The sequence below is a fragment of the Rhinolophus hipposideros genome (assembly GCF_964194185.1).
Source record: "Rhinolophus hipposideros genome assembly, chromosome: 23".
In the NCBI taxonomy this organism is placed as follows: Eukaryota; Metazoa; Chordata; class Mammalia; order Chiroptera; family Rhinolophidae; genus Rhinolophus; species Rhinolophus hipposideros.
In genome coordinates, this window is record NC_138069.1 from 11264586 (window position 1) to 11283489 (window position 18904).

Sequence of the window (18904 nt, forward strand, 5' to 3'; positions counted from 1 at the left end):
GGCAGGCTAAGCGGTGGGGGTTTCCCCCCCGGCAGGCTGCCTTGAAGTAGAAAGCTGTGTTTTTAGGAAGTCAGAGTCCCGAGAAGTCAGCCATTGGGCCGGGACATGGGTCTTCAGGACCCAAGAACTACTGACACAGATTACACTCAGCAAGCGCTCAAGGGCACCTCATAGGCCTTGCTGCTTTTAGGGGGACAGAAAATTCAGGCCCTGTCCCCGGGGAGCGTGCCCTCTGGCTGTCAGCAGGATGCAGGTGCTATACAGGAAAGTGTCCGTTATGAGAGATGCAGCCAGCTTTGTCACTGAGCTCTGGGACCTTAGGCAAGTGACTTTCTCTCTGAGCCCCAGAGTCATCCGTAGAGCCCTCCCCTGCACTCTGCCATGGAATTTCTGTTTTGTAGATGTGGAGCCTGGGGGTGGGGATGATCCCAGAGCGAGTGGAAGTGAAGCTGGCCTCCCTGGAACAGAAGCCTGGATGGCCCCAGAACAGGGTGGGTGGGCGTTGGGATCCAACTGTCGGCTCTTTTGTAGGCCCTGGTGACAAACTAGTTTATCCTTAGATGAGAGAATGGGGCCTCTTTGCAGGTTCCCTGGGGGCCCTTCACGAATGTTCAGCCTTTCGCACCTGGGGCCAGAGCCTGGGAGAAAGAGGTGATCCTTTTGGACAGCCTCTGCCGCCAGTGGGGTGTCCCCAAGACCCAGTGTTGGTAAGAGTTCCTACCTAAAGATAGCACCCCCCTAGAAGAGGCAGTGAGTGAAGAAGAGTGAGGATGTAGCTTATTGGCTTGACCCATTGCTTTTTAAAATGGGACTCTTTTATCCTGGGTGAAGGCAGGGGTGGCCAGAACAGCAGGGTCAGTAAGATGCCTTCCTGAAGGAGCAGAGGTATTATCCAGACATTTGACACAACCTATTTGTATTAAAACAATGATGGCATATATTGTAGTCACATGCAAAGTGAGAGAGAAAACAGGAGAATCCGTAAAAAGGACTTGTGCTTGCCCCTGTGGATTCGAGCCCTGTTTCTAGCTAGCAGCTCCTCTGCTACCCTGCAGCAGGTTGGTGGGGAGGGGAGAGCCCTTCCAGCCCTTCCGCTGGGCTCAGCGCCTGCTTGCTGAGCCACCCGCTGCCTTCCTCTGGGTGGGGGGCAGAATCCACTTCTTGTATAGTCGGAAACATTGCTGCTCCCGCCAGCTGGAAAGGCCTCCTGGCCTCTGGGACTTGTCTTGCAAAAGAAATGTGTGTAATAAATTCTCTTTAAGAGCAGGAAGTGCTGTTATCCTTGTGAAAGAGAAAGAGATGTTGAGTGAGAGTGAGTGAGTGTGTGTGTGTGTGTGTGTGTGTGTGTGTGTATGCACGCGCGTTTTAAGTATCTGACCAAATGTAGTAGCTTGAATGGGACTGGGCAGGGGGTGGCCTTCTCTAGTGTCTTATGTCTAATTTTAAGTATCTAACTTTGCTCTTGGTTCTAGCCCAGGAAAGAGATTTTTTAAAAAGAAGAACTATCTAGGTGTTTTGCAGGTAGTATTGCAGCTGTTAAAGGACAGTGCAGACTTTAAACAAGTGGTTTAACCTCTCTGGGTCTCAGTCTCCACATCAGTAGGATGGGGGTAAATCTGAGTGAGGCGAGATTATATTTAGCATGGCACCTGGCATGTCACAACAGAGCAATTACTTTTCACTATTAGCTATTGTTTCTAATGAGACGAGGTGCTCAGGGGAAAAAAATGTGATGCAAATGAAGTATCTGCTAGTAATTTCACTTGGCTCTTCCAGGACAGACCCTCAGACATCTTTTTAAGGGGCTGGAGGGAAGGTGCTACTCCTATCTTTGCATTGGGACTCCTCATGTGGACAGAGGTCAAGGAGAGGCAGTCCTGGCCAGAGCCATTTTCACTGGCTTTGGGACAGTGACCAAGACCAGGTCCTGACGTCCCCCTGGAAGAATCTTTTGGACCAGCCCCCTGCCTCCACTCTCCCTACAAGGCACGACAGGAAGTTTCAGAGTTCAGTCATACTTCAAACCAATCCTGAGCTTCATTCATTCATTCATTCATTCATTCATTCATTCACTCGTCCCACAAGCATTTCTTGAGCATCTGCTGCGTGCCAGGTACTGGGCCACAAACATGCATAATGATGAACAGGGTACACATGCAGTCTCTGCCTCTCTCAGCTTGATTATTAGAGGAGGTAGACAGACATTAAACAAATAATCACACAAATCATCATACTTTGTAATTGTGATAAGTGCAAAACTTCCTCTTTGTGCCTCTTGGTCTGAAACACACTATGATACAATAATTCACCCTTGAGAAAAGGAAGCAGAGCTCAAAGTCCCAGGATGAAATATTCAAATAACATCCACAAATCTTGTGGTCGCACACAAGAACTCAGCGTAGCATGGTGAAAGTTGCCGGTTGTCACGGTCTTTATTTGCTTTTGGAGATCATGTCAGACTCCACTGATACTTTCTGGCAGAGTTTGTTTTTTGGTTCTCCCTGGGGAAATAGGTGCAGAAAGCTAGATAGACTTTTCGATGATTGTAGAGCGCAAGGCTATTAGCTGTCCCTACATCTGGGCCGCTCAGGGTCTTCAGCTCCCTCCTGTGCTGCAGTTGGCACCTTGGCACTCAGATTGGTTATTAGAGTTTAGACCTTTAAACATTCTTTGTACTGTTTGAAGAAGCTACAATTAACATCTCCTAAGCAGCTCCGCATAACTTGGTTGCTAGGCAGCAGACCTTTAACGACAATTTGTCAATTTCTGCTAAAAGAGAAGAAAAATAGTAAACATTCCCATTCTTAGAAAATTGCTTGTTTTCCAGCTTCCAACTTTCTTGCCACGGCAAGGCCTCCCGTGGATGAGTGTCCATTTTATTCTTTATTTAGTTTTCATAAATAATTCAAAGGCGTTTGGGAGAATAATTGAGCCTTTTTTCAAGCCTAACCCCTGGCAGCTCAAAACAAAAAGATGTTTAGGTTATAAATGGGTTGCCATATTTGTGGACAGGTTTTATGTGAAGGTGCAGAAACTCCTCTGGAAGGGAGAGTCCCCAGTTGCCCAGCTGTAGCCTTGGGCAGCAACCCAGGAAGGTGGTGGCAGATCCATGGGAGACTCTTGAGTCCTTCAGCGTTTGTTAGCACCTGGCACGTGCCAGGCCCTGGGTGCGCTGCTGAGCTCCAACCTGAGGCCAGCCAGGCCTCACTGAGCTCACCTTCTTGTGGGGACACGTGGAAGAAACCAGGAGACTCCCTTAATGAGGCTGTGGGAGTTCAGAAAAAGCCCAGTATCCAGCCTGTGATCAGGAACGGCTTCCCAGAGCAGACGTGGGCTGCGCTGAGGCCTTAAGGATGAAACAGGCCAGCCCCACTTGCACCAGGGAGAAGTGCATCCCAACAGGGTCCTCCCATGTACCAAGGGAGAAAAGTACTCTGGATATCATATCCCTGTGGACAGAGGGCCTGAGAGGCTGCCTGAAGGCAGTTGTCACTTGCAAAAACCTCCAGCTAATTTGCGTATTCCAGCCCTTGGGGAAGCCACCTGATTTGACTTCAGATTAACTCTAGAGCATTGGCAGTGAGCCCTGTGGCTAAAAGGGGGGGCGGGGGGCCTGTGAGGGAGTGCCAGATGGTGTAGGAGTTGTCCTGGCCTGGGTTCCTTTGCCACTTCCAACATGTGGGACCTTGTATAGGTTATTTAACTATTAGCCTGGGTCCCAGGTTTCTCATCTGTAAAATACGGATGATGGTAGCACCTACCTCAGGGAGTTATAATACATGAGCACTGGTACGGGGCACACAGCACTCCTCACATGTTGGCTGGCACCATTCTGGTAGGGCTGCCCTTCCTGTGCTTCCATGGGTCCTCTGGTGTCCAGTCTGCCACCTGCTTCCAGCTCTCTCTCTCGCTCTCTCTCTCTCTCTCCTGAATCTCCCTGACCCAGTTGAGCCTGGGATCCCTTCTTGCTGAGTTCTCAGCGCCCAGGCTGCTCCTAGGTCAGGGCCACTTCCCTGCTGGTGTGCTTGGCACCCTAGTCTCCCCGCCTCCAGCTTGGGCAGCACCCTGGTCCTTAGGCTTCGAGCCCTGCATACCAGAGGCTGTGTGTCAGGTCCATGTGCTTGGGAGTTTCAGTTCTAGACCCGCGAGGTGTCTCACCCTGTTAATGGGGGTTCGACAAGCACTGCTGAGAACCAGCTGGGGGCCTCAGACTCATCAGATAATTCCCCAGAGAGGCCCATTCATTCATTCATTCATTCAGTTAGTCACTCAGTCGCTGTTTACTGAGTACTACTATGTGCCAGTCTCCATGCCAAGCACTGAGAATGTAGCAGAGAACAGGACTGGTGTGGCAGGGAAGATGATGGGAAACAGGCAACGTGATTACACCAGTTAATCTTCAGAAGTGAAAGTGCTAGGAAGTGAAGCAGGATGGTGGGATGGAAGGAAAATGGCTCTGTTGGGCAGCCGGCGCTCCCTGAAACAGGGTGATCAAGGAAAGAATCTTGGAGGAGGTGGCACTTAAACTCTATCCCAGGATGAGAGAGCAGAAAAAGGTTTTGGATTCAGCTGTGCCTCTTTGGAGGAGCCAGTGACACTGGGCTGTTAAAGGGTTGATTTCTGGGGCCGGGCGATGGGCTGTTCCAGGTGGGCATTCACCGTGGTATCAGAGCAGCATGGCTTTGGCTGGAGAGCCCTTGGCTTTCTTGAGTCAGGAGAACGCTGAGGCAGTGATGAGTTCACTGTGGGTTCAGTTTATCTGCTGGGTCTTGTACCGGGGCCCAGAGGGAAGTAACCCAGCCCCAGCCCTGCTGGGCTTGGCCCAGGCTTCAGCTAGGAAAGGTCCCCACAAAAGCACCAAGTGCCTCAGTTTGTGTTCTTGTGTCAGTGGTACAGCTTGCTAATAAGATATGCAAATTATCAGGGCTATAAAATCTTCGCCACATTCCATCTTCTGTTTAATTAGCATTTAATCGTGATCTCATTTAATTTTTTTTCACACTGGCACCCTAATTAAATGCTAGGGTGTTAGTCTTAACCATTAAATTATATTGGCAAATAGAGTCTTCAAAAAACTTGACCTTTTTCAAGCCAGAACCCTTTCTAGCAAGATGCAGACGTTAATTAGGTTTCTGCAAGATGCCACCTTGAACCCCCTTGGTGCGCCCATTTCCGTTGTTTCCTTCTGTTACGGTCCTAGGTTCAAATGAGACACACACACACAGCCGGTGAATTGGGCCCCCACCAGGCAGAGGTTACCGTGAATGGGTTTGTCAGGAGCCTCTAGAAGGCCAGCAGGTGCTGACTTTTCCTGGGAGGGGTGGGTTGCAAGTTTGGTCTGAGGCCTGGAGCACTCCTTAAAGTGGTTTCTCTTGTCTCAGTGAGGCTAACTCTTTTTTAACTTGCGGTAATCACTGGGAAAGTTGGTACCTGAGCAAGTCATAGTCTGGAGCTGCCACCTAGTCCTGCAGCGGCCCTTCCTGGGAGGCCACAGTGAGGTCAGGCAACCAGGGCAGGAGAGGCGCTGCTGGTGCCGCTGGGGCTGGGTTTGGAGATTGTTCTGGGGTGCAGAGGGGGCCACAGACAGACGTTGGGAAGAGCAATTTCCCCTGAGTGACCAAAAGAAAACCAAAAGCAGGAGGGTGTTGCTTGGCTCTGAGGAAACGGATGGGCTTGACAGAGGAATTCATCCCCTCCTCCTAGCCACAGAGGATGGAACTGTGGAGCCCCTCCTACCCCACCCCACCCCACCCTGGCAGCAGGGGTCATGGTGTCCTCGTTCTAGAGGGACTTAGGAGACCTTGACCAATGAGAAACCTTTCTCTAGGCTGCCCCAAACCCCGGCTTCCCCTCAGCTGTTTGTACAAGTCCCTGGCATTTCCTTTACCTGGGGTTGGTGCCCTGCACTCTTCATACTGCAACTATATAAACATAATTTTAAACCTTCAACAGAAATTCCTTGAACAGTCACTTAATGGCAGTGTTATATTCACAGAGACCTTTCTGCCATCTGATTTTTCCACTTTTTTTTTTTTGCCTTTCCCAGCCTCTCCTCTTCCCTCTGAGGTCCACGCACGTCCATCACTCTAACTCTGTCCTTTAACAGGTCAGAACACATCAGCACATTTACTGAACATCTGCTGTGTGCAAAGCACTGTGCTGGGTCCCGAGAAGATGCGTTATTGTACCTGGTGCATTTGTGTTGTCCTCTGACTTTCACTGAGTGGGCTTTTTGCCCACTTGAATTGCTTCTGCCTTTTCCTCCCCTGGCCTGGGAACACACCAGCTGGACGCAGTCTGAAGCCACTCTCTGCACTTTTGCTTCCTCCAGGTTTTCCGGACAGACTTGATCACAGCCATGAAGATCCCAGACTCGTACCAGCTCAGCCCGGATGACTATTACATCCTGGCGGACCCGTGGCGGCAGGAATGGGAGAAAGGTGTGCAGGTGCCTGCCGGGGCAGAGGCCATTCCAGAGCCCGTGGTGAGGTGAGGCGGTCAGCCCAGGCATGGGGACCACAGGCAGGGGATGAAGGGAAGGCTAGGACCCAGCAAGGGACCTGTTGGTCTTGGGATTCCTGCCTAGCCCAGCTCTGTTCTGTCTTAGATTCTGTTGGCCCATAAACCATTGAAACGTTCCAGAAATACTCGTAGTTTACTTTTGAAGCTAAGGGCTTAGGCTTCGGCTCAGCTCTGGAGCCAGACAGCCTGGGTTTACGTGGCCACTCACGTTCAGTATGATCTTGGGTCAGAAATACAATCTCTCCGGGCCTCAATTTCCATGTCTCTGAAATGGGAATGATGACAATAACACCTACTTCCTATGGCAGTTGAGAAGACGTAGGAAGATTATGCAGGAAAGGCACTTGGCACAGAAGTACTTGGTAAAAACTGGCCATGAATTAGCTTGATGTCCATCCAAACTGGGTCCCAACAAGCACATCTCACCAGGCTTTTAACTAGGCCTTAAGACAGGGATAAAGCTATGCTCTTGACTTCTCAAACCTTTACAAGGAGTTCCTAGTGGGAGGGAGGCGTGTGCACATAGTAGACTCTCAAGAAGCAGTTGCGATGAGCAGCCTCTGAGGAGTGCACCTGCCAGCGCTGGGTCAGGGCTGAGCCTTCTCGGAGCTTGGGAGTCAGAGACCCCGATGCTCTTGTCAGGAGGTGGCCTCGTGGCCACGGGCCTTGCCTCCAGCAGCGGAGTCTGTCCAAGTGCTTCTTTCTGCACCCTGGGAAACCCTCCAAGTCGTGTCTCAGGCCAGAGGGGCCTGCTGCTCTGGCCTGTCCCGCCCCCCAGCCCACCCAGGGCGGGACAGTTTGTGATTGGCAGCCCACTTCTGGCCCTGGCAGCCCCGTGGCTCTCGCTTACACCCATTTGACCAGGCCTGGGGCAAAGATCACAGCTGTCACCTCCTCTGACATTGGCACTGTTGCTTCCTGGCAGCCACACCTATGACTGGCTCACAGATACCCAGTGTCCACTTGGTGCCAGGCCTGTGCTAGGCATGGGATTACAGAGGCGAAGCAGGCTAATCCCTGCTTGGTGACGATTGGGTGCTGGGCAGACCCACCCCCCGGTGGCTTCTGAGGCCTGAGTGCTTACCAGTCCTCGTCTGGGGCATTTTTGAGAATCAGGGATCTCCAGGCCTCTCTGGAAGGAGTACATGTGAGATCTGGAGAAAGAATTGATTCTCCACATCCCCTGCCCAGGGCCAGGAACGTGGGTCAAGCCCCCAGCCAGATTCACACCTTCGCCTCTGCAGACTGAAGCACTGTGACTGCCCTCTTTGAGCCTGTTTTCTCTGTCAAATGGGCCTCAGAATAATACCTGCCTGATGGTGTGGTGGTGAGGACTGAATGAGCAAACACGGGCCAAGAGCCCAGGGTGATGAGGGGGAAGGGCCACCAGCTGGGCAGAGAGGCGAGTCCCGTTTAGGCTTGGCCCAGCAGTCTGTCCCGGCTCCTTGATGTCAATGTCAGGTGCTTCCGGAAACATCCGCGGGCCTGGGTAATTAATTGCAGATGCTTCCATACCAGTAGCTTGGCTTCATTATGCCTGCCCGGTGCTTCATCTGTTGACATCAAGAGGAGAGCACGTGTTCAGACAGCTCTGGCTCTCCTAGGTGCGTCCCCCGCAGACGCACGGCTGCTGTAAGCCGACAGGAGCCAGGCACTGCTGGCCTGTCCCTGCGCTTTATCCGGTTATCCAGAAGATAACTGGAGGCAGGAGGGGTGCTCTCTCAGAGAGCTCTCCATGCCCCTTCCTCCCCTGTCTCCCTCCCACCCGATACCTCCCTCTTCCTCGGTGCCTCCCACTGCACAGCTTGCCACCTGGAAGCCAGCACCTGGAAGCACCACGGTCAGAGTCGTTATAGGAACTCTCTTCCTGAGAACTTACTGTGCTGAGACTGTTATGTTCATCTTCTCATTTAATTGTCATATTAGCCCTATAAAGTACATGCTACTGCCCCCATTTCATAGATGAGGAAGTCGGGAAATTCTGGGGAATCCCCTGCATGACCGTCAGGGCCTGGTGGGCTGGGCCAGGAAATCACAGGCCACGGAACAACCCCTGGGTTGCCCCAGTGAGGCCCAGAGAGAAGCTTATGTCCTGATCACCCTTCCTGCTGGCTCTGACAGTCCTCCCCTGGCTGCTACCCCTGCCCACTTTGTCCCTCCCTCCTTGCCCAGTTCTCCCTGGACCTTGAGCGGGTCTGCCCACCTCATGGTCTGAAAGTGATGTGGGTAATGAGAATCTGTCTTGCCCCCAGATTGTGAATTGAGCAAGGGCCTACCCTGTTCCCTTCGTGTGGCCAAAGACTCGGCCCATAGCCATACCACCCTCTGCTGTCTATCTGACCTTGTAGAGACCCCTCCCCTCCCCCAGATCCAAGCCCAGCCCTTGGACACCTCCCAGCCGACCTCAGTCCTGCTGGCTGCAGCCTTGGCCTAGGGTCAGGACAGTCCATTCCTGGTGGGAGAATTTCCTCCAGAGCCAGAGCCAGAGAGGCCAAATGGATGAAGGTGAGAGGCCCAGGAAGCACTGGAAATGCCTTAATGGGGTGAACCCCTGAACCCCAGCTTCTCGGAGAAAGGAATGTGATCTTGGCCCCAAGAGCTCTGGCCATGTGGCAGCTGACGGAGGACACAGACGTGGGTAGTTATGCCAGTAGGTAGTGTGCATTCAGAACCCTGACGAAACATATGCTGAAGCCACAGACAAAGCAGGGGCACAACAAAATCAGTCTGTATTTTTAAAAGAATGTATTCATTCTAGGAAGAGCCTCATGAAGAAAGGCAGAATTTCGTAGGACTAAGAGTATTCGTCTTGCTTTTATTTGGAATGACCTATTGGGGGTGGAGGGAGTCACACCATTATCATTACCTGAGGCTTTCCTTAATCTGGGCCTCTGTGTGGGGAAGGTGACCCTAAGCCCTTTCCCTTTCTCCTTGCCCCTTTCAACCGCCTCTGGGCCTCCCTCTTGGCCATTGCACCTCCTCTCTCCTTCATCCTTCCTGCCCCTCTTGCCAATATCTGGGGAATTTCCTGGAGCTCAGGAGCCCTCCCCATAGCTAGCCCCCATCTGTGCCATCCAGGGCCCTGCCCTCCCCTCCCTAGTCTGCGCTGAGTCACAGCCCCTGGCAGCCCTGCCTCCCACCCCAGGAGGCCTCTCGGGCAAGTGAGGGGCCTCTCAGCCCCAGCGGGGCTGGCCAGATGGAGGCCAGGCTCCGCAGTAATAACCATGGCAACCGGTGAGTCAGGAAGAGCTGGCATCAGAAACTGAGGGGCAGCACACAGCTGAGCCAAGAGGGGAAACTGTGCCCTCTCGGGGCAAAAGCCCTCCTATTCCATTTCAGAAGGAGCAAAGTGGTAACCCAGAGGTCTTAACACACATACTCACACACGTCTAGTGCTTACTGTGTGCCAGGCACTGTTCTAAGGACATGACAGGTATTCATCCATTTCATCCTCACACCAACTGTGGAAGGTAAATACTACTCTCATTAGCCCATGTTTTGGATGAAGTCACTGGGGCACAGAGAAGTTAGGTGGCTTGTCCCCAGAATCACGCAGTAAGTGGTGGAGTGGGGCTTTGAGTCCACACTGTGCAGCCAGGACCCTTCCAGGCTGCCTCAGAGAAAGAGCCGTGGCCCAAAGGAGGGCTGACCTGGTGTGTGGTCCTGCATATTAGTATCCAGGGGAGGAGGTTTCTGTCTTGGGGGGCGGGGCACTACAGACAGAGACTCAGGTAACATTCTTTCTGGGGGAAGGGTGATGTGTGGGCCACACTGTCCACTGAGGCAGTAGACCTTTTACATGGAAAGGACCACCCTGGGCTGCAGTAATGTAGCCAGGGAGGACTCCTTCTCACCCCAAAGGAGACCTGGCCTCAGTTCCCCTCAGTCTGTGGGTGAGGGAGGGGGCCAGGGCTTGTGAGGGCATGGGGACAGCCCCTGGTCTCTCCCCAGCCTCTAGGGGTGTGCTGAAGGATCTGGAGCCCCCCTGGCTCTGTCCCATTTGTTCCAGAGTGGCTGGCAATGACATTGCCCTCGCAATGCCTCTTACAGTCCAGAGTAGGGCATGTCCAGCTCATGAGGCCAAGGTGCCCTGATAGGGGCAGTAGGGGTGTGCTCTGGGCACGATGGAGTTTGTGGAGTGTGCAGGGGCTGTGGGGCAGCCCCCACTCTGCCCCACACCCTTTGGCCTCCTGTCCTGTGTATTCGGAGTCATCTGAGACTGCAGGGCGGGCAGGTGAGAGGAGCAGGTGGAAGAAGGGAAGAGAGGAGGCGGGCCCTGCATCGTAGTCTTAATACCTCACTTGCCCACTAGCAACTCACTGGAGACCCTCAGAGCCAGTGAGGGAGGCAGGCCAAGGGTCCCTCCCCTCATGACACCCCCTCTTGATTTCCTAGGATCCTCCCACCGCTGGAAGGCCCCCTCTCCCAGGTGTCCCCTAGCAGCTCCGAACGTGGCGAGGGCTCCCAGCCTGATTGGCCAGGGGGCAGCCGCTATGACCTGGACGAGATTGACGCCTACTGGCTGGAGCTCATCAACTCGGAGCTCAAGGAGATGGGTAGGTGACCTGCTAGGCTGAGAATGGGATTGGGGGCAGGCCAGGCAGGGTTTCTCCCGAACCCCAGCATCCTCACCCTCAGGAGGGAAGCAGCCGTGACTGGGCTTTGGCACCGAATGGCTCTGGGGAGACAGTCTCTGTAGCATTACTGACTGGAGAGGTTATTCAGTGTCTCTGTGCCTCAGTTTCTGTAGCTGTCAGGAGAGGGTGATAATAACATGTTATTGATAGAGTTGTTGGGAATATTGTTATAACGTAAGTGTGACTTCTGTGAAGACTGAGGGAGCACACAGGTGATTCTAGGCTGACTGATGGGGTCAGGTCGGTTGGTTGGAGCCCACTAACATGTCTCAAATAGGGCCAGCTCCATCACATTCAGCCACCCTCAGAGGTCACCCCGTACCCAGCACAAGCAGTGGATTCCCCAGGGAGCCGGCTGCAACCCAGAGATAATTCCATGTTATCTGCGTGTACACGTGTGTACGCCGTCACAGGCAGGCTGTGTAAAGTCAGAGCATCATGACAGGCCCCAGGCCTTTGAGATCGGATGGTCCAGCCTATCCTGTTACAGACAGTGGTGCTGAAAATGGCAGTCGACAGGTTTTCCCAGGTCGTAGTGGGTGAGTGGAAAGCCTCCTATACATCTGCACGGAAAAGCCGGGCTCCTCACATCGTCCCTTGTCCTCACAGAGAGGCCAGAGCTGGATGAGCTGACGCTAGAGCGTGTGCTGGAAGAGCTGGAGACGCTGTGCCACCAGAATATGGTGCGGGCCATCGAGACGCAGGAGGGGCTGGGCATCGAGTATGATGAGGATGTCGTCTGTGACGTGTGCCGCTCCCCCGAGGGTGAAGATGGCAATGAGATGGTCTTCTGTGACAAGTGCAATGTCTGCGTACACCAGGTGGGCAGCCTCCCATCACCCTCATCCACACTGTCCTCACACGCCACCCGGGCTGGCCCCTGCCTGGGGCTGGTCCTCCTGGCTGTAGGATTCAGCAGCAGTATGGACATGGGCCCCTAAGAAGGAAGGCAAGGGGGAAGGAAGGGACTGGCACGAGTGCCCTGTGCTGCCAGGGACACCCAGGGCCCCTTGGCTCAGCCCCATCAGCCAGACTTGAGTAAACACCCATTGGATGGACCTTCTGTCCTCTCCTGTTGGCCTCTACACACTCTCCCCAGTGAACACCCTGCCCTCTGCCCTCCTCTCCTGCTCGTCACTGTCCTGAACTTACAAAGAGGCAGCACAGTGTCGTGATTGAGAGCAAAGCCTGCAGCCAGGCTGCCTGATTTCAAATGGTGGCTCTGCCTTTTATAAGTTCTGTGGCTTTGGAGAGTTTCTTAACCTCTCTGGACTTCTAGTTCCTCAAATATAAGTGACAGTAAGTTGTTGTGAGGATTAAGTTACTATGAGTTATTTGCTTAGAAGAGTATCGTAAGGGCCATAAGTATTTGTTACCGTTATTGGTGTTAGAAACTGTATCCAGCCTGACCAGCCCCCCTCTTGATCTTGGGCCCAAGGCTGTAGGTCTTGAACGTCTCTGGTCCTTATTTGCAGAAGACCTGACTGGAATGCAGTGGACCCACTCTGGCCCTGACTTTGAGCCCCTTCTCCCCCTCCCGCCACCCACTGCTACTGAAATAGCTCCTGGGGAGCTCAGAGGGGCTCCGCCTGTCTGGTGGGTGGGTAGGCAGTAAACCCCCCCAACTCCCCGTTCATCCACATCCCTTATACCCAGCAGCTCTTAAGTCCATAAACCCTAGGCATGACCAGGAAGAGCCTGCTTCACAGATCCCTGTGAAAAACAATGAAAGCTCTGCTCCTTGTGCTCAGGCCGCGTACACACCAAAACGTGTACTCTGGGGCTGTTCCTGGACACTTCTGAAGTCCATCACTGATTAGGAACCACTGGCTAAAGTGACTGTCTTCCCAGCAGAGGGCAGACCTGAGCCCCTTCACAAAGGACTGAGATGGTGACAAGACAAGCAAAGAGGAGCCCTTGCACAGTAACCCTCAGGAGGTCTCCTTGCCGAGCCTGGTAGCTCCAGGCTGGGACAGGGACCATTTGCCACTGACTGCTGACCAAATGCAGATTGGCCAGTGCCTCTGACTCGTGACCACCCTGCTCTCTCCCCAGGCATGCTACGGGATCCTCAAGGTACCCACAGGTAGCTGGCTGTGCCGGACGTGTGCCCTGGGTGTCCAGCCAAAGTGCCTGCTCTGCCCCAAGCGAGGAGGAGCCTTGAAACCCACCAGAAGTGGAACCAAGTGGGTGCACGTCAGCTGCGCTCTATGGATTCCTGAGGTGGGCAAACGTGGGGGTGGGCGGCCCTGGGGAACAGCCATGGGGAAGTAGGTCTGCATGGAATTCAGAACTCAGGTAGCAGAGCGCTGGGAAAAGCAAGTGATGGGCTCACATAAAATGGAAGAGGTATCTCTGTTGTTGAGCCTGGGAAGAACTGGGAGAGCAGCCCCCCAGGGAACTTTGCCTGTGCACTTGGGCAGAACTCAGGGATGGTTTCCATGGGAAAATGGGATTAGGGGCTCCTGGGGGCTCCAGTGGTAGGTCAGAGCTAGACTGAAATCAGGCAGCTGACTACAGGGAAAGCAGGTTGTGAGGCCATCCCCATCTAGGCAATGGTCCCAACCGAAGTCAAGCTGCTGTTTAAAACAAAAATAAGCCGGGGGCGGCCGGTTAGCTCAGTTGGTTAGAATGAGGTGTTCTTAACAACAAGGTTGCCGGTTCGATCCCCACATGGGCCACTGTGAGCTGTGCCCTCCACAACTAGATTGAAACAACTACTTGCAGCTGATGGGTCCTGGGAAAACACACTTTTGAAAAAAAGCCAGCTGACCTAAAAGAAAATCAGGCAGTGAGCCCGATTAAAAAGTGGATAGTGGGCCTGCTGCTGTGGCTGTGGCTGGATGGAGGGGTGAGGTTTGGTCTGAGGCTAGTTGCAAGGACGGATCGTGGGTAACAGGCTGGGCCCACCGTGAGTTAGAGGCCCTGGGCTGCCAGAAGGCATCCAATGTTATTTGAAATGGGAAATACTGAAACGTGTCAGTTTCAGCCCCAGCCCTGCTGTGTGCCATGACCCAGAACGAGGGCCCACCCTAAGGCTGCCTGTGCACAGAAGCAAGCCAGGTGGTCCTGCCAGCAGGTGGCCCTTGCCTTCCTGGGCTCTCAGTCTGAAGGTCCTGGCTGGGACCCACATTGACGGCATCTGTGATGATAGTTCTATCAGCAATGGTCGCTTGCTCCCAGGTCAGCATCTTGAAGTTTGGGACTACCTGTGAGTGTACCCTAGGCTGGGCACAGAAGGGGCAGAGAGAATCAACACGGACCCCATCACAGGTGCCCTTTGGTTCAGGATCTCTGCACAGGGGCCCTTCTTCCATCCTCAGGCTTGGGCAGTGGGAAGGATGGGCAGTACCCAGGAAATCTGGGCATGGTTGTAGGCCTGTCCCCATAGGAGACTAAAGGAAGACGCATCCCCATTGGCCGGGAAAGGCCTGAGGCCTGCAAGACGAGATGCTGCCTTGGGGGCTTTCCTTGTTGCCCAGAAAATCAAATAGAAGAAATACAAGTTATGATAAGAATTCTGAAGACGCTATTAACAAAGGCGTGAGGTACAGGACAGAGGAACCTTGCATGTACTCATCTATGTGTGTGCATGCACACACGCATACACGCACGCACACGTGCACATGCACAAGCGGCTGTCTCGAGAGCCACAGTCATAAGCACACACAGTCAATTACATGCACTGATGTGCACTCTTGTCACACAAACAGTGTAAGAGTTGTGAGCACACTAATGCAGCCAGTGGACAGTTGAGACTGTCAGGAAGCACTTGGAATTCAGGGGCTCGCTTACTGCCCGTCTGCCCGCTGCCTGGTTTGAGCAGACAGCCCCCATTTGGGGCTCCTTGGGGCAGGCCGAGGACGAGAAGCCTGACGGAGCTCCCTCTGTCCTGCCCAGGTCAGCATCGGCTGCCCCGAGAAGATGGAGCCCATCACCAAGATCTCGCACATCCCAGCCAGCCGCTGGGCTCTGTCCTGCAGCCTTTGCAAGGAGTGCACGGGCACCTGCATCCAGGTACACGGCCACTACAGCCTGCGGCTGCCCCACAGCCCCTGCAGGAGCCAGCTGCCGCCACTCCCCACCCCCGTGGTGCTAGACAGAGCCACTGACGGGCCCAGGGGACCTGTGACTGGGACCAGAGTCAAAACCCCACCTGGGTGGAGTTCCTTGGGCACAGGGTCCAGGCCTGGGAACCCAGGCTCTCCCTCCCCCCCATAGTGCTGAAGACTCGGACTTGCCCCAAATACATTGACCTCGCCGCCAGCATCAGACGTGACATGTGGGAGGGGTTTCCTCCAGCTCAGCTAACAGGCTCTCCTGGCACAGGGCAGGGCCGCACTAGTCTGTCGACAGCAGCGTTTCCCAAATTCTAGTGTGATCAGTGTTACCCAGAGGGCTTGTTAAAACATAGATAGCTGGGCCTACTTGCAGAGGTTGTGATTCAGTAGGTCTGGAGTGGCCCTGAGAACTTGCATTTATAGCAAGTTCCTGAGTGACACTGATGCTGCTGGCCTGTAGGCTGGGGGGGGGGGGCGTCCTTTCTCTCTCGTCTCTCCAGGAACGGTTGTCACTGCAGACACTAAGTGTGCCTCCGCCCACTTGTAAGACTTTCAGAATGGCGTATGAGTACAGCAGCAGTGGTCACTAGTAGTCGGACGGGTTGTTGCTGAAACAGTGATCAGCTAGCTGCCCACAGCCGCCGTCCAAGAGGAGGAAGGGGCGGGCCCTGAGTTGACCCTGGCTGCCTGGTGTCAGCCTCTCCTCCCAGAGGACAAAGAAGGGGCACGACTCCCCATCTTAGATAATGTTGCAGCACAGGAGGCAGTGACCCATTGCCAACCTTTCTTTTGATGCCTCTGATTCCAAAGTCTTTTTGCCCAAAGGACATGCAGCTTGGCCCCCGAAAGGTTTTCCAGTTTTCTGATTATTGACTTTCCCAGGCTGTAAGGTGCTGAACCCCATTTCTTTTGCAGCTCCCCCTTCCCACCTGCCATAGCTCCCTCCATACCCTGCGGATGCTGGGAGCCCTTGCCATTTTATTTAGGGTCATTCCGCATTCTTGGAACCCTGAGAGATGCCCACAACCTTCTTCCCTCCCGCCAGGGATCCCTTCATGCCTGACGCTGCCCTTCCTGTCCCTCCAGTGTTCCATGCCTTCCTGCGTCACGGCATTCCATGTCACATGCGCCTTTGACCATGGCCTGGAAATGCGGACTATATTAGCAGACAATGATGAGGTCAAGTTCAAGTCATTCTGCCAGGAGCACAGTGACGGGGGCCCGAGGGGCGAGCCTACCTCCGAGCCTGTGGAGCCCAGCCCAACTGGTGAGGACCTGGAGAAGGTGACCCTGCGCAAGCAGCGGCTACAACAGCTGGAGGAAGACTTTTACGAGCTGGTGGAGCCGGCCGAGGTGGCTGAGCGCCTGGACCTGGCCGAGGCACTGGTTGACTTTATCTACCAATACTGGAAGCTGAAGAGGAAAGCCAATGCCAACCAGCCACTGCTGACCCCCAAGACCGATGAGGTGGACAACCTGGCCCAGCAGGAACAGGACGTCCTGTACCGCCGCCTGAAGCTCTTCACACACCTGCGGCAGGACTTGGAGCGGGTGAGTGCCCCTGCTGCCTGCTGGCCGTCCCGGGAGGCCGTCCCACCCCACTCTCACTGCCCTGGTGCTGCCGTGGCTCACTAGGATTATTTGGAAGCTCTGGCCCAGGGGCGGAGGGCCTCCAGGTCTCAGACTGTCGGGGTAACTTAACTTTGCAGAACAAGGAAGGATCCAGTTCTTGCGTCTGAGTCCCTCCTGTCTCAGCCTTTCCAAAGGCCTCGTGAAGCGTGGGGGCCCTGCCAGGGTCATGAGCTGGGAGACACCAGAGCTGGGGCAAGGACCCAGGTTTTATCTCCTCATGGCCTCCGGCCCTACTTGTGGCCTCTGGGGGCCCTGCCTGGTCCCAACAGGCGTGCTTCTGCTTAGAGTTGGAGGCAGGGAGGGACCAGGATTCAGATGCGAGTTGAATCAGCACACAGGTATGTGCTGGGCCAGGGCAGGGAATACAGGTGTAACTGGCTCCCAGGGGTGCTGGACAGAGGGAAGGGTGTGAGTGGAGGGGTGAGGGTGGGCCGGAGACCAGCCGCCGCCTATGTGGGGTAGAAGCAGGGGGCGAGTTGGGTAGACCAAAGTGGTCTGGAAGCTGCAGAAGCATTCTAAGCAGGGGCTGTCCTGCTGTGGCTGCAACTTCCAAACACTCACCCCAGAGGAGGAATCACAGGGCACAGGTGGAGTAGGGGGTTGACTGAAACCCCCCAGCTGTGTGCGGGAAGACGTGATCTTGGCTTGGTCTAGTGTGGTGGCTTTGGGGGACTGAGTGAGATGAGGAAGGAGTGCAGACTCCGTGGTTTGGGGCTGGATTGTGGAGGTTGGGGGGCAGTGAGAGTTGCTGTCCGAGAGCATGCAGGCCCCCAAAGCCTCCAGTTCCTCCTACTCCCCCAAAAAAGGTCTGCCTTCTATGTGGTGTGCCCTTGAACTTGGCTTTTCTGGCACCCCTGCCCTGCCACCTCCAGCTGATAAAATACCACCCCCAGGTTAGGGGCAACCCAAGAGGAAGCAGGATGTTCTGGTTCCTTAGTCCAGTCCTCTGAACCTCAGGTACTGTTCTGGCCTCTCCTCTGTGGGACATTCAGTTCTAGGGCTCCAGAGCACGTGGGATTTGGTCAGTGTCCTCCATGGGTACAGACACATTTCCCCAGGCCGTGTGAGGAATCAGCCCTGGGGCGGGGGCTTTGTATGACCTGAGACAGCAGCTTTTGGCAAATCTATAAAACAAGTAGAGCAACTCGGCAGGTGTTGTATTGTGGGGGTCTGGGCGGGACATGAGGTGGAGGCTCTGAAAGTGGACCTGGCTTCCTCACGTGCCTTCACCCCACTCTTCTGCCCTGCTGCCTGATCAAGAGGAAATGACCCTATTGGCCTGGGAGGGAACTTACTGCCTGGCAGTCAGCCTGACACCAGGTCAGAAGTGAGAGGCTGGGGGAGGAGGGCACCAAATGTCCCTGGCTGGAGCCAGGGCAGAGGGCAAGTCCACCTACATTGCAGCCACCACTACCTGGGCAGCCCAGCCTTCTGTCTCATGTGGCAGGACCATCAGGCAGGAATCCTTCTGAGACCAAAGCTGCTGCCGCACTTGTTCTCTGGCCATCCCCGAGTCTCCACTCCCGAATCTCCAGTGCAAACACCTGCTTTCACTCTTGCTGTTTCCATCAGATCTGACCGTCCTTGGTCTGGGCTGGTTGGCCAGTGTGCCTGACGCTGGCTAGGCTATATGGGGAGAACAGGGGTGTGCTCACTGATTTCATCATTACCCTAAAAAAGGAGGCGAGAAGTAGATACTGCCAGCCCCAGTGAGCAGATGAGAAAAGTGGGACTCAAGAGAGAAGTGACAGGAAGCCTTAGAGGTCTGTGTGTGTTCTAGGGTTTGACTTGAATTTGGGCCTGACTGAGGGGAGAGGTTTGTGAGAAAGAGGATTGTTGGCTTATTCTCTATTCCGTACATTCCTGGGTAAAAGCATCCTCGTATCAGCCCCTGAAGCTCTCCCCCACCCCTTGTGAGCTGGTACAGGTGAGCCCAGGGGTCAGGGTTGTCAAGGGCTAGGATGCCAGCGAGCCTACTGAGGCCAGCTCAGGGGTTCCCACGCAATCAGCTGCCACATAGACCCCACTGGTCAGGGGACAGAGCCCTCCAAA

At 54.4% G+C, this 18904-nt stretch overlaps 1 protein-coding gene across 8 annotated transcripts in view; it reads left to right on the plus strand.

Moving 5' to 3' along the window:
* Positions 1 to 18904, plus strand: part of JADE2 (jade family PHD finger 2) — a 107334-nt gene that overhangs the window by 75013 nt on the left and 13417 nt on the right. For all 8 annotated transcript variants that reach the window (XM_081036123.1, XM_081036127.1, XM_081036129.1 and 5 more), the window contains 6 exons: positions 6332 to 6489; positions 10918 to 11078; positions 11769 to 11980; positions 13215 to 13382; positions 15060 to 15176; positions 16307 to 16771. In XM_081036123.1, coding sequence (XP_080892249.1) covers positions 6332 to 6489; positions 10918 to 11078; positions 11769 to 11980; positions 13215 to 13382; positions 15060 to 15176; positions 16307 to 16771 — 1281 coding nt within the window. The remainder of the gene's footprint in view (positions 1 to 6331; positions 6490 to 10917; positions 11079 to 11768; positions 11981 to 13214; positions 13383 to 15059; positions 15177 to 16306; positions 16772 to 18904) is intronic.